This window comes from Rutidosis leptorrhynchoides, chromosome 3 (assembly GCF_046630445.1).
Source record: "Rutidosis leptorrhynchoides isolate AG116_Rl617_1_P2 chromosome 3, CSIRO_AGI_Rlap_v1, whole genome shotgun sequence".
In the NCBI taxonomy this organism is placed as follows: Eukaryota; Viridiplantae; Streptophyta; class Magnoliopsida; order Asterales; family Asteraceae; genus Rutidosis; species Rutidosis leptorrhynchoides.
The window spans coordinates 640696901-640711919 of NC_092335.1; the positions used below are offsets into that span (position 1 = coordinate 640696901).

At 33.1% G+C, this 15019-nt stretch overlaps 2 protein-coding genes across 3 annotated transcripts; one reads left to right on the forward strand and one right to left on the reverse strand.

Annotated features, from left to right (window-relative positions):
• Nucleotides 1-1321: 1321 nt before the first annotated feature.
• LOC139899103 (bifunctional bis(5'-adenosyl)-triphosphatase/adenylylsulfatase FHIT-like) lies at nt 1322-5747 on the forward strand. 2 transcript variants are annotated; one of them, XM_071881918.1, is made up of 5 exons: nt 1322-1455; nt 1553-1663; nt 4067-4213; nt 4521-4619; nt 5505-5747. In XM_071881918.1, the coding sequence occupies exons 1-5, from the start codon at nt 1327-1329 to the stop codon at nt 5619-5621; spliced, it is 603 nt and encodes a 200-aa protein (XP_071738019.1). In that variant the 5' UTR covers nt 1322-1326; the 3' UTR covers nt 5622-5747. The 2 variants fall into 2 exon arrangements, with proteins under 2 accessions (XP_071738019.1, XP_071738020.1); XM_071881919.1 differs by having other exon boundaries at nt 1553-1661; nt 4095-4213.
• A 582-nt stretch (nt 5748-6329) lies between these two features.
• LOC139899104 (calcium uniporter protein 6, mitochondrial-like) lies at nt 6330-8817 on the reverse strand. Its single transcript, XM_071881920.1, has 2 exons — nt 8348-8817; nt 6330-6955 (listed from the first exon to the last, which is right to left on the reverse strand). The coding sequence occupies exons 1-2, from the start codon at nt 8801-8803 to the stop codon at nt 6503-6505; spliced, it is 909 nt and encodes a 302-aa protein (XP_071738021.1). The 5' UTR covers nt 8804-8817; the 3' UTR covers nt 6330-6502.
• Nucleotides 8818-15019: the final 6202 nt, after the last annotated feature.

Genomic DNA, 15019 nt, shown 5'->3' on the forward strand with positions numbered 1-15019 from the left:
GACCTTTTACAAAACGTATCATATAGAGGTCAAATACCTCGCAATGAAATCAATTAATGACGTGTTCGTCCATATGGATTTGGAGCGATCGTCACAATGACCGGTCAAAAGATTTTGATTTTCATGATCAAGCTTACAGTTTTTCAAGCTCAATAACAGTACCCCATTTACCAGCAATTTCAGTAAAGACGGTTTCGTTCCAACAAGTAACAAGTACACCTTTTATCTCAACCCAAACAAATCTTCCAGACGTCCAGTAATTCATGTTAAGCCTCGCAACCTTCCTGCACCACTTTCGAATGGCGTGTACCTCTTGGGAGAGGATGTTCCTTAGGCAACTTGCTATCATGTGTTAACCACCACCGCCACCCTCCGTTAACGATTAACCGCCACCACCAGCATTCTGTTACTGGCTCCGTTAGCCAAGCCTGCAACGGCCCTAACGGGCTGACATGTGGGCCCCACGATTTTTTGTTTTCTTTTTTTTTCAACGGCTAAAACTCAGTATTTTTTATTTTTTTGTTTTTATATTCCCAACGGCTAAATGCAGCTTTTTTTTCCCAACGGCTAGAATGCAGAGTTTTTTTTTTCTTCCTTTACTTTATTTCACTATATATACATACACATACTACTCAATCACTACACTCTCAATCTTAATCTTTATTCAAACACAATACACTCTCAATTTTTCAATTCAAAAAAAAAAAAGTCTAACCCAAATACCGATTTCTTCAACCATATGTTAAACAATCCAATCCCGTCACCAAATCAATCATCTTCGAACCAAGCCAGCAATTCGTCTCCAAGCCAAACTAGTTTTTCTCAACAACAAAATTTTGTTCAACCACCACCACCATTTCAACAACAATTACAATTTGTTCAAACACCACCACTACCATTTCAACAACAATTACAATTTCAAAACATGAATACATATTATTCTCCTCAACAATTTCCTATTAACCAACAACAATTCTTTTCACAATCACGACAACAACAACAACAACAACTTCCATACATACAACAACATTTAACACAACCGACGCTTAGAAAGTGAGTGTATGATAGTGTGTGTTTAGTGAAAGGAATGTGAAAAAAATGTTAAAGAGTTTGTGCTGATGTGGCAGAAAAAATGATTGTGAAAGGATTAAACCATAGTAAGTGGCCTTACTGTTGTTTAGTCATAAAAATTTTCATCTTTTTTTTTTTTTTTTAATCTTGTTAATGTGACGAGTCCTTTGTACGAAACTGCGTCGTATGGCTAAATTACTAAAAAGAATTTCCGAATATTTAGTTATTTTATTATTTTTGTTTTATTTATACAAAATGGAAATGTTACCATCGTTACTTTCTTGTTTCCGTTCGTCCGTCGCATTCCGCCCTCTATCCGCCGCAGCTCGTTACCAAATCACAAAAGTATCATTTACTTCATCATCATTTTCATCATCTACTCACGTGAGTCACCATCAATTATTATTTCAATTTCGTTTTTTATAATTTTACGTTCCAGTTTTACTAATTATATGTTAAATATATGTTTGTTTATGTGTAGATGGAAGGAAAACAGTATAAATTTGGACCGTACAAAATTGATGAAAAGGAAGTGTTTTATTCAACTGATCTTTCATATGCTCTTGTTAATCTCCGCCCTCTTCTTCCTGGTAATAATTAATTTTTTTCATTTCATAATTACTGCTGATTTTAGGTTATTGTTTTCTAGGGTTCTGTTTGAGAAAAAACAAAAAAATAAAAAATAAACTATTAGCTCATTTTTAACAACTTATGAGCTTACCAACTTAATCCTACGAACATTAATAACCACTAAGCCAGAGATTATACACGCACATCGTGATTATAACTGAGCTCGGTGCATTTTCCGAGTTTCAGTAAGCGCATAAATTGTAAATTAAGCTTTGTCAAACACCACATTTTTTTTTATATAACCGAGGAACCCTTACTACGAACGGGCACATTGGCCCCCGCAGCGGATAAATCTCGGGACATCGGGAAGCCAGGTGTCACCCTGATGCCAGAAAAAGCACCCTCTAGTCAAGGGTCACTATTAAGTTCATCCATTTTTGCTAGTGGCTGGATTCGAACCCGTGACATCTCGCTTCATTGGGACCCTGGTGGCCATCCAAGCTATGCATGGATGGTTAACACTACATTTTATGATGCAATATGTTATGCTACCCCTAAAACGTCTACATCTACTACTCTACTAATGTTTATTGAGGGATGTTTGGGAATTGGGATTGTTTATCTAGAATGTCTTATCTAGCTTACTGTGTTTCCTTTTGATCATGGATCAGAATTTCTGAGTGTTTGGACAAAAGATTAGTGTTTATGCTAATTTGAGTATTCTAATTTGAATAAGCCGATTCCGTTTAGTAGTTTGAGTTTAGATAAATTAGTTTTGCACCTTCTAACACATCCCGAGTTGATACTTCGCCTCACGCTTTTTATTTTTCATTCAAAATATGTTGATTATATGCAAAAGATGTTTACAATAACAATATCAATAATGAAAAAAGTTTTACCATTAGGATGTGGACGTGTTAATTTTAAAAAAAAAATGAGATTTTGACATACTTTCTGTCTCTTTGTTGTGGCAGGTCATATCCTTGAACAAGCATGCACTGGGTTCATATCCTTGATCAAGGATGTGGACACATGTTTCATTACTTATATTATGAAGTTATTTATTATCTTTTAGGTCCTATAAAGAAGCTTATGGTTCCACACTACGTTTTTTACTGATGCATAGATATGGACTAGGTACTTGGAATTAACAAATGTGATTGTATTACATGGATTTCTTTTCCATTGCATTTTAGGTTTTCAAATGAAGGTCACATAGAGTTCATTAAGTGTGTTTAGTTTAGAAATTAGGTTTCACTATGGGTATATAATTGTTATGCGAATGTAAATAAACTGGAAAACCCACCACCCTTGATAGATATGTATTTCTTAATGTTCTTTTAAATAAAACAAAGATATAACTTGTATTTTAATATTTTCTTTTACACTTGATCAAAGATAACATATGTTCATTGTAATCTAAAGCGAGGTTGACTGTTTAATTATCATATGTAAAAGGAACTTCTATATGGTACCATGTTTAAGTACATCATATGAAAGGTTACAAAAGGACAATAAGTAATACCTTCATTGGTTACAAGAAGGCATTGATACAATTGGTGTTGCTACATCAATGTCCATATGTCATGCTACATCAGATTGAATCTTCTATTGTACTCTTAAGTTGTACTGATAAAAGCATTTAAAGCATAGATATGTATTACTAGATGTCCAATCTATGCTTTATTCAGAGATAATTAACAATCAGATTAAATCTCTTGTACAAATGGCGTTACTACATCAATTTGATTGTGAAAGATCTCTGGGTAGAGCATATATTGGACAACTCGTATTACATATCAATGCCTTAAATGTTTTTATTAGTATAACAGAAAGGTACAATAAAAGATTCAATATGAGTAGCATATATTGGACATTGATGTAACAACGCCATCTATATGTTCCTTGTATGAATGCCTTCTTGTAACCAATGAAGGTACTTATCTTGGTAATCATTACTTTTGTGACCTTTCATATGTTATACTTAAACATGGTACCATATAAAACTTCCTTTTACATATGATATACTTAGACATTCACCCATGTTTTAGATTACGATGACCTATGTTTTCTTTTGTCAAGTGTAGAAAGAAGTATTAAACTGCAACATATATGTTTGTTCATTCATTTAAAAGAACATTTAGAAATACATGTTTATGTTTGCTTGATAGATATGGATCCATTGGTTTGATTCTCATTTTATGATTATTAAGCTAGCAACTAAACATTCTCGATGGGTTAGAGTAATTCGACTCATTTCCACCTATGCTAAAGACTGTCGATTTGACCCGAACACATATTTAACCCACTATTGATTATCCGACCTGCCCGTTTTGCCACCATTGTAGACTCATATTGGCTGTTCATAACACTATTTGTTCTTTCAAACTTGGATATATCTCTTGGTATACTTGACTATCATCCACATGTGCTTGTTTGCCCGAGGCGTGAAGTGAAGCGCTTTGTTGACCTAACTACAGAGGAGACTAGCGACTTATGGATTTCAGCCCAAAAGATTGGTAAGCAACTTGAGAGCTACCACAAAGCTTCTTCACTTACATTTGCAATCCAAGTAAGTTGTCAATATAATAATTCTATTTGAATTTGTTGTCTTTTCCTGTGTGTCTTTTATGTTTATCAACCTAGCATACCCTTAAGACCTTATGTTAGTTGCTAATGATACAAATCAGATATAAGCATTTGTGATTTTGAGTCTCATATTGAACTGTATAGTAATATCAGGAAATTTAATAGTGTTGTACCAACACTTATTATCTTCAGAGAATTCATTTGATCAATGTTCACGTTTAAGAAGTTCTCTAAACTGTAAAACTTTGTCTCATATATCTTAAGTTGACATCCTTTATTTTATGTTACAGGATGGTCCCCAGGCAGGACAGACGGTTCCTCATGTTCACATACATATTGTCCCTCGAAGAGGAGGGGATTTTGAGAACAATGACGAGATTTATGATGCTGTAAGTTTATACACTTCAACTTTTGTTGTTCAACAGTTAGATAAAACTATAGATGGCAAGATGGGTAAGTGTGTAATGGGCAGTGGCGATTCTAGGATGAAATGTCAATGGGGTCCTAAATTTTTTTTTTTAAGGCTAATTATATTTGAAGGGTATTTTAGTGGTTATTTACCTATAAAAAAGTACAAATTTTAAAAATATATGGGGTCCTATACTTAAATTTAGTGGTGTCCTGTACAATTTAAAGTATACATTGTAAAAAAAAATTCCCACTAGTGGGGTCATAGGACCCCATACCCTATAGTGTACACTCGCCACTGGTAATGGGCCAGGTTGATCTGAAACACCATATCCAAAAACTCTAATATCTTAAATAAATATTTAGTGCGTCAAACATCGTTACGGAAGTTTACCTATTTCATTAATACTCCAGTTTTTGGAATAAATTGATGTAGGAGGTTTCATGCAAATATAACTTGGTGACTTTTGATGAGTTTGACTCATTTGAACCATTTTATGTAAAGCTTTAAGTTCCCCGATTGTGATGTTAGTTAAAACAGAACCCAAATTAACAGTCACAAGTAATTGGTCTAACACCTCGTGGTACAATCTTCTGTTTATGCAATCAAATTATTCTAAGAAGCCAAATTTTACTCTATTTTCTAATTATCTTTGTTATGAAAGAAACCGGGATATTTTTTAGAAATAGTGAAAAGTGCAATTCATACTTGGCAGTTCTTCCCTCTTTTGGTCGCTTATAACTTACTACTTGCATTTTCTTTTTCTTTCGAAGAATGGAACTCTATATGAAATATGGTATAATTTTGATTGGTTTAAAAATTCAGTTACTGATTGTTATGGCTATATATAATATTATATTTATAGATTGATGAGAAGGAGAAGGAACTAAAGAATAGTCTCGACTTGGACAAGGAAAGGAAAGATAGAAGCATGGAGGAAATGGCTCATGAGGCAGATGAATACCGAAAGCTTTTCGTTTAGTTCAACTTACAAACTATGCATTTACAATGCAACCTTATCTAATCGCTTTATATACAAGACAATAATTACCTAGGGAAACCTTGATTCTTAGATTGTGTTTCATATATGTTTATCTCATAAAAGTTAGATCTTGTTTCACTTAAACTTCAAATTTTACACGATAAAAGAAAAGAAGTACAATTACAAATTTAGACCATTTTTAACAATGGGCAAAAGTGGCGTGTTGATGGTAGGGGTGGGGTGTTTGGCGGGCGAGCTGATAAACTAGTAAATAGTGGGGTGGGATGGTGTGTTGGGTGATGTGTTAAAATATGATTGAAAGTTGGGTAAAAAAATGGATATAAAAACAATAAAGGACCAATCCAGCACGCCACAACCTGCCCAACACGCCTTGAATTTTCTTCCTGCAACCATCCAACACGTTACAACCAAAAGGCCACCAGCACGCCTTGTTAGGGGCATGCTTGAGCGTGCTAGGAGCACATGAATGTAACACGGGGTTTGTTAAAAATGGCCTTATCACAATCAATTAAAGGTATATTGATTAAAAGAACAAAAATATAATGTTCTCAACTTGAAACATCATGCTATATAAATACCCACTTTTAACATGTCACATGACCCGCCTATATTGCCACCGCTACTAAATATAGACAGTTCAATCACAAGAGACTGAAAACACAGCATATGTATTTCAACTCCATACCATCACAGTAACAAAAATATGCTGGCATTTTATGCATGTCTTTAGTTACAAAATTGAAAATTCCAGTTCTATACACTATAATTTCCGTTAACAGTCTTAAAACTAATAACATTCATAAGCTTCTCCAACAAGACAAAAATATTATTCAACTCGGGTCAAACCTTATATGTTAATTTCACGTGTCAACTTCAGACCCTGCTACACGATGTTTCACAGATGGTAATTTGTATTTCTTCTGTAATTCAACAAATCTTTCAATGTTAAAATTATGTTTCTTGATTAACTTTCTTCTACTAGAAAGGAACAGCCTTTTCATGAGATCTTGATACGTGGGGTCCCTTGAGGTAAACAAAAAGTAAGCATAACCAATGATCAAACCAGTTGTTGTGGTGAAGAATGCAATTGGTTCCATAACGTCCCATGAAAGATCCCAAAAAGTTAGACGAAAAAACAGACTGATTTGGGCTAATGAAAACCCGAGACCTGTCCATAAGATGACCCGCACCTGTTTATGAGCCTGCCTCTCGATTTCTTCGTGTTTTGCTTGTAGAATCTGTAACTCTTCTCTTTTTGGATCGTCTTCAGGTGTTAGAGCTAATGGCACAGCCCTTTTAACTAAATCCACTACCTGATGGTTCAAAAGGAAAATAATCTCTGAGTTAATTTGATAAAATAGGAGGCTAACACATAAGAAACTCTGATAAAAATAACATACTAGTAATATGAATTCAGTTTGATAATTTCTTCTTATCATTAAGCATATCGAATATCAATAGTGAAGTGATTTAACTGACATGTAAGTTTTTTCATTTTATGAGATTGTTCAAGTAAAAAGCAATCTATATCTAAAGTAGCAAAATGGGCACATTGGGTAACGGGTCGACATGGGTGAAAAGAGGTTTGTATATGAGTCTTATTTTTCAACCTTTAATTCACTGTGAACATAACATGTTATGCTATTAGCATGATTAGGCAACCATAATATGATAAAAAGTAAGATGATATTGTAGTTAAATAGGATTTAGCTAACAGGGTGTACCATGTAAGCATCTATAAGTAAATGAATACAACTATATCCACAGATCATGAATTCATGACTCATGACAGTGAGTGGCATGATGGTGGACTTGTTCACAAGACAATTATGGCATCACATACAGTTCAAGATCTTACCTAACCAATTAGATAATAATAAGTTCAAAATGGGTTGAAATGTTACATAATCATCCTTTATACTCATTTGCTTTTAGAATAAAAAGATCATTACTTATGAAAAGAATCTTCACTGAAACTTCACTTTAACTAAGGTACAATCATAAAGGTTATATTGTTCACAAATCACAACCATATCACTTACTTTACCTACCCCTAGTTCAGAGCTTCTGGTATATATCAAAATGATTAAGTTTTTTTTTTTTTTTTTTTTTGGTTATTTACAGTCACACAAGTTGAATTAGGAACACACTGATATCACAACAAGCACAGAACTATCTAGTTACTCACAGTTTAAGCATCTAGTAAACTTATCATCTACATTTAAATACACTTATTCCCAAATTATTTTCTGCAACTCTATCCAACAATTCATTGCATAGCTGCAATGCTATTAAGTGGTAGATGAATAAAGCTCACCGAACGACCCATTTAGATGATGATCCAACCAACTAAATCACCATTGGCAAATAATTTTTCTAACATATTATAGGTGAAAATTGAATCTAGGATACTTCCAATTTGCCAACATCTCAAGAAGCAACTAGCATACACGTTGAAGGTGTCTAATTCTAATTTCTAAAAATGTAACAAAAAACAATAAGGCACCTTAACAATTTCATATAAAATAAACTAAATATCAGACTCTATAGTCTATATCACAAAACAGATGCATCACTTGTATATTTCTATTCCATTCACAACTGCAATCATTATTATAAAGTTCAAACCAACAAGCAAGTAATCAATCCACAAACACATGCATAACAGCACTAAAATAACAAATTAAACATCCCAAACATTATACCTTATCAGGATGCAAGTAAACTTTATCTCTGAAAACAAGAACAACACCAGCTTCATCAAGTACTCTAACAAACTCTTTAGCTTCCTCAACCGATTTCGCAACCCCCGAACTCTCACAAACCTCCAAAATCTTCGAATAACTAACAAACTCCTTACCTTCTTCATTACTTAACAACGCCATTTTCAACGATTCAACATTCACTAATCTCATTAATTTCTTAGCTTCCGCAAATGTTATATCCTCATCATAATAATAATTATTATAATTATCATTTCCCCTTTCTTCTAGCCCTAACCCTAACTTTCCGTTACCGTTGATCGAGGTAGAAAACATACACGGACATAATTTGTTGTAATTAGATCTGATTAATCCGGTGTTTGTATAGCTAATTGATTTTGATCTAATGGATGTGGATTTTAAGGAGTGCTTTAATAACGAAAATGTTAATCTGGACATTTTTTTGTTGCGATTTGGATTTGGATTCAAATTAGAGAATGATGATGATTGTTTTTTCACAGAGGTGAGAGAAGACTTTTGTTTTAGTTTTAACCGTTTTAAATAAGTTTAATTTAATTTCCCGCATAATATTGAAATCACAAAATTTATTCATCAGACGCATGTCCCCTTTTTTATAAATTTTTTTAGCAGCCAGATTAAGGCACGGGACTACTAAAGGAGTTGTTACCAGCTCTGAATAATTGTCATGGTACAAGCTCTAAGCTCTGCGTGTAGTCACTTTTGAGAAGTACTCCTGAACAACTGTCATATGACAGACTCAGACAATGATGCATCCAAAGGACTCTATAACCAACTGCAAAGCAAGTTGCATTACGAAATCCCCAGGTGAGACTCGAACTCGAGACCTCACGAAGACCCAGAAGCAGTGGCGAATTCAGGATTAAAACTCAATGGGGTCCTGAATTTTTTTTTCACAACTAATTATTTTTTACGGGTACTTTAACAGTTGTTTACCTCTAAAAAACTACAAATCCTAAAAATATACGGGGTCCTGTAGTAAAATTTAGTGGTGTCCTGTACGATTTGAAGGGTACTCTGTAAAACACTTTTAAAAACTAGTGGGGTCATGGGACCCCACTCCTCAATGCCTAGCCTCGCCATTGCCCAGAAGCGCGATACCACTCAACTAAATGAAGATGATAGTATCTGATCTCTTTATTACATCGATAACTGTATGCGTCAGCACCGATTCAAGTTGCCCCCTTCAGAGTTAGGGTATCTCCTATTATGTTATGAGCCTTACATCAAAACTAGTTTATTCTCTTTCACCTATAAGTCGGTCGGCTTTAAGTAACCTTCACATTTCCTACTGAGACTCCGAGTCTCCAAGTAGGACTTCTTGTCCACTCACGACCTTGACTTATTAGAGAATCTCACAACCTTTTTCACTACTAGACCTATACTGGGAACTATCACGAAATGAAAACGGATGGAAACGCCGTAGTAAAGAGCAAGTCCTTTGAACGATCAACCTGATATAAGGATTCTAGCTCGAAGCAATTTTATTTCTAATACGACAAGACAACAAATTTGATCATATAGTTGTATTCTTATTCGATAATGCGCATTTGAAAGGGAGTGGAAAGGGATGACTGGATATGTTTTAATTAATTTAAAATTTCCATCGTTTACAATATCCCTTGCTTCTTGCTCCGATAAGAGCCCATTCCAATGACGTAGCAGGTTTTGAGTCAAGACGGTGTTAAAAGAGGTCTATTGACAGTTCAAAATAAGATTTCTTTCACATTTTGAGGGAAGATGAGCGTCGACCCAACCTTATGAGTATTTAGACATCACTCACTCGACATATAACCCAAAGTGGAACCTCCAAGGTGTATAATGTTCCTATAATTCGAACTTCATACCTCTCAGTCAACTCTTTACCACTAGGCTAACACCCTTTTGGTTGAGTACATCAAGTTGGACATAAAGTGAGTTGAAAATGGTTAAAGGATAACCTTTATAGGTAATATACATCTGAATAAAAGTATTCACTCTTTTTTGATAGTTTGAACATAAAGAAAGAACTTATATATTTACACGTTTTTACTTATTTTGTCGATCAATGTCAATATTTTCATATAGAAGTTGTGTATAAGTTTTGTTAAGGATAGTTTTTAATGGATATCATTACATGTATTATTGTTTGCATCGTCATTGTCATTGTCTTTTGTACTGTTTTCTTACTTTTTGTATTGTTTTTTAAGCAATAAGTGTAACCTGAGTTATCTCGTTAATTAGGGTGTTGTTTTGCATTCAATGGTTTTTGAAAACAGATTTAGTTGTAAAACAAGTATATCATGTTTGTTTCCTAGATTGCGAAAATGTATAGATGAAATATGTGTTAAAATTGACATTGTTTCAAGTATGTACAAACTTTGATAAGTTTACTTTTGCCTTTTTCTTCAACCCCACCTTTATCTTTTGTTTTTCTCAAATAACATCTATGAAAAGTAAAGTTTATATAAAGGCATTGTGTCTTTTCTTCTATTATTATAATGGTAATAGTAATAGTAATACTATTACTAATACTAATGCTATATTGCTATGCATTTATTATCATATACTCCCTTGCTATGCATTTATTATCATATACTCCCTAACTAGCTTAAGACCCGCGGATTCGCGAGTTTCGTCAGTAAAAATTAGAAATGTAATAAATTATGTATGAGCACATCAATGTAATTTACAAAAATTATGTCAAATAAAAAAAAATGTAGTTAAACAAAATTGTAGATATAAATTACGTATAATAAATATACTTGATGTAAATAGAGTTTAAACGATTAAGAAAAAAAGATAATTGATTACATCATGTCGGATACTTATTTGTAGTATAAGTTTTTAAAAAATAGACCATTATCCAACCCACCTACTTGGCACATCTAAATTTAATACCTTTAGCTCTTATCGGCAATTTCTTTGTCTAGTCGTTCATATTCCTTAAGACTCAACCTCTTTCAATTAAACCAAGTGTCATTATAAATTACAAAAGCAATAAGAAATTTGTGCATCAAACAAATTACCAATTCAACCCACTACCTCTTCAAATCCATGTTAAATTATTTGTGACTATGTACACTGTACCACATGTCACCAGTGCATCAAAGTGAAGTTTATATTTTAGAGTTGTCTAATCAACATACTTGGTAATTTCAACACTTGTCAAAATAAGATATGGCCATCAACTGGATTAAAGTAACAATGTTGACATTAGGTACCAAAATCAACTAAGAATTAAAAATCCAGCTTTTTAAGTGATGAACTTCTGAATATTCACTGTATTATTCATATATCAGTTAGTGCCTAGACAGTTAAAGATATGCTATTTCTAAAAGAAGACAGTTAAAAAGAATGAAGCAACATAAGGAAAATTACAATTTACAAATAGAACTCCTTATAACAACTTGTACCTTGACCTAGATCACGGAAAGAAGGCAAAACTGACAACAAAGCCATGTGACCTGTACCCATCTGAAGCGACATTATGATCCGGAGTATCACCAATCTAATCAAGATCAACGCATCTGGAAAACCCATTCAGATAGTATAACATAGTGTCACCGGAAGCTAAAACAAAAAAGTTAGGGGGTTAGAAAAAAGGGTTGAAACATTCCGTGAATTAGTGGTTCTATCGGAAAGAACTTTCTGGTGAATTGTAATGCTTATGATGTTTGCATTGGTTACAAATTCCTTTGTCTGACCATCAATACGAGTTCAAAGCGATCTTTTAAAAATGCTTTAATCTTTGTTTTCCTCTCATGGGATAATGTGTGTGCAACAAAGAATAAAACATCTGAAAATATTAATATGTATGTAAATTAAAGGTAATAACTTCAACCCAATTACTTATGAATGGGTCGATATATATGTATACCTACATCTAACAGGTCTTAACAAACCAAAGTTCATGTTCATTGAATAAAACATACCAAACCATTTTACGTAACAATCTCTTTAATATAAACTTTGTAATCATATTTGCCACACAAACTACTTGTTCAAAATGTATAACCTTTGAACAAATGGTATATGTGTATATAACATTTATATTTTAACTTCTTGTTCAATATGTGCAAGCCACCCACCCATTTTTCCACCTTTAGGACCTTTAGTTCAACTGTTTGATATAGAGACTGCAGTAAGAAATTTAATTACCTTCATTATATTAGCCGTGTGAACTTCCAAGATCCTTTGACAACTCTTCAAACTCTACAGTCTACGCATAAACTATAATAAATTAACATCCCTTGAAATATGAAGAAATAAAATTTCCCATGTACAAAAAATAATGAAATAATACTTATTATTTTACACCTTCATTTTCATTCTTCTGAAGCGCAACACACTTCTCGTGATCACTTGTAACCTGGTAAGCTTCTCCAAGCACCTTAACGAAAAGTTTCTAAACGTTTTTTTTTCTTTCGAATTTAACCTACCGAGGAGGCTATTTTCTACCTCTTACACAATACTCAGAGTGAATATCGAATTTCTTTTCTGATAACATTTACAAACAATCTACCCACCGATCCATATAAACGGGTACATGGATCTTTTCTATGACGAATCAAAACTATGCTTAGAATTTTGAGCTAGCAAATTAACAATTCAATTGATCAATGCAAAGTTAATTTACTATACCATTGAGTAAAAGCGCTGCCATTTTTAGCTCGTTTAAGCAAATTCATCCGTCTCACTATTTTGATTGATTTTCATTAACTGATTCTGAAACAACACTACCTGTGGGAGCCATTGATGAAAACTTGAAGATCTGTAAATGTACATGCCTTTTTAGTAACATGTTTCTCATTGCCAATAACTTTACGGACATCAGATATGTAAAATTTATATGTTTCATTTATAATCATGACACTAAAAAACCCATCAACCTCTTTATAAAACACCCTGAAGTTAAAGCTTAAACTAATATATGCATTGTCGTATTAGGAATATCATATAATCCATTTTACTATAAACTTAAAGTAGAGAACAAAAGTCTAAAACATGTTGTTATAGTAAACTTAAGGTCAATGAAAGCTATTCTTTTTTACCAACAATGCATTATACAACTAAAATATTCACTGTTTTTAATTTGGTGGCCGAAAAATGCAGCACAATCATTTATACATTCTGAAGTTGAGACACATTCCGAGCATTGATGCAATTCAAAAACTAATAAACATTCAAGTAGCAATACTAACCGAGTGGCAGTGAAGTGGGTCTGCACTGACAAGATCAAGAACACAAAGGATCTGCTTGTGGTGATAATGTCATGGGTTAAAACTGGACTACAGGTTTCAAACGATATGTCCTGTTTTATCATTTGAACCATGTATAGAAACTACATCTGGTCTTGTACTTATCTGCTTTAGTTCAGCAATGTTCATCCGGTGTTGAAGATGCAAATTGAAAAAAAATTAGATAAAATGAAATTAGCACCAAAAATGGAAAAAGGAATTATATTCGTCAGAGGAATAAAAAAGGTCAGTTTCTGTACCCTTTTTCTTATTGTTAGAGAAGGCTCCATTAACCTTTTGTTGGCCATCTTGTTCATCCTTATTGTTTTCCTGTAAAAGTTGCATCATGAAACATAAACATAACCATTATGATTAAAAATATTAATAATGATAACTGAGACCACTTACACCTCAGAGGTGGCCGCTTCTTTGAAGATGAACTTCTCAAAGACCATTATGAACTAAACAATAAAATGAAAAAAGAAGTAAATAAAGAGTAAGACATTTCTTCGCATCACAAACTCATTGTAAAACTGCAATAAGGATTATGAATTGTATAACTGATTGACAAATACCTCTACCTATATAAACCTAATTTTTGGTAGTTGTTTCCAATCTGATTTTCGATTCACAATTCTTAAACAATTAAAATACATACATTGATTATCGTAATAAACACATAGCACGGAAGTAAAGTATTCGAGTAATAACCTGAAATGACACCAAAAATGATTAATGATGCAACTAACAGTCAAAGCAACTAATCTTAGTAGAGAGATTAAAACAATTAAGATATCCACATTAGTTTGAAATATATTAGGTAGGTATTCTAAAAAGAATTTGAGTTTTTTTAAATTATGGTTACAAAGACAACTTGTACACATCAACCAATTGTGTTTTCTTGCAATCGCATATTTATATATTTATAACAATTTGAAACTATGACTAATCGTAATATCTTGGACAACACCCACTCCTCGTATTATAATAATGAAAAAATTTACTTACACAAAAATCAGTCACATTTGGTGGTACACGTTGATAATCTGCCACCATCATGCCAAGCAGAAGCCCAATAACAATCGATACCCTGCAGGTTCACAACAACATTTTAGTCTTTTTCTTAAGCTTCATTAATAAGTGAAGTTTCAAAAGTGATCACGTAAATTAATTAAAGAAAGCCTAAACCTTTTTTGTATTAAAACTATTTAATCAGTTTATAAGCATCTATAAACCCTTCAGGTTACTTTCAAGTTCAACCCATTCGACCATTTCCAATGAGATTTTACCCATTTGCAACCCGTAAATATAACAGAATTAACTAATTTTTTCTTTTTTTCTTTTTTTTTTTTTTTTTTGATAAAGAGAATTAACTAATTGCATAAAGGGTTAAAATAGCCACTCTGTCAAATTCCTT

Bases quoted from the DNA above. Each gene is read 5' to 3' on its own strand.
- LOC139899103 (XM_071881918.1), top strand. From the start codon at position 1,327: ATGGAAATGTTACCATCGTTACTTTCTTGTTTCCGTTCGTCCGTCGCA. The intron at 1,456-1,552 runs GTGAGTCACCAT...GTTTATGTGTAG, and splicing joins CATTTTCATCATCTACTCAC to ATGGAAGGAAAACAGTATAA. The intron at 1,664-4,066 runs AATAATTAATTT...GACTATCATCCA, and splicing joins TCCGCCCTCTTCTTCCTGGT to CATGTGCTTGTTTGCCCGAG.
- LOC139899104 (XM_071881920.1), bottom strand. From the start codon at position 8,803: ATGTCCAGATTAACATTTTCGTTATTAAAGCACTCCTTAAAATCCACA. The intron at 6,956-8,347 runs GTATAATGTTTG...TTGAACCATCAG, and splicing joins TTTACTTGCATCCTGATAAG to GTAGTGGATTTAGTTAAAAG.